Here is a 237-nt window from a genome sequence, read left to right as displayed (position 1 = left end):
CTTGCTTACAATAAGCAACAAAAACGTCTGAAATTAACGGTGAAAATTCAGCACATGACAACTCACACTCAAGAACTTAATATCAATGATTCTCACGCGGAAGTTGCCAAAAGAAGCAACAGCCATTTCTCATATGTTGCAAGAAAATTGTCCCCCGTGCATTATATCGTTGCATATTCATTCAGAAGATTCCAAGGGTTCAATATCTCTTCAGGATTCCTTATGTAACACTCAAGT

At 37.6% G+C, this 237-nt stretch overlaps 1 protein-coding gene across 1 annotated transcript in view; it reads left to right on the top strand.

Moving 5' to 3' along the window:
- Positions 1-133: 133 nt before the first annotated feature.
- Positions 134-237, top strand: part of LOC119591173 (extensin-like) — a 23,682-nt gene continuing 23,578 nt past the window's right edge. Inside the window, exon 1 of the mRNA XM_037939882.1 lies at positions 134-235. Coding sequence (XP_037795810.1) covers positions 134-235 — 102 coding nt within the window. The remainder of the gene's footprint in view (positions 236-237) is intronic.

The sequence above is a fragment of the Penaeus monodon genome, chromosome 28 (genome assembly GCF_015228065.2).
Source record: "Penaeus monodon isolate SGIC_2016 chromosome 28, NSTDA_Pmon_1, whole genome shotgun sequence".
Classification (NCBI taxonomy): Eukaryota; Metazoa; Arthropoda; class Malacostraca; order Decapoda; family Penaeidae; genus Penaeus; species Penaeus monodon.
This window is presented reverse-complemented; position numbering and strand designations above follow the sequence as displayed.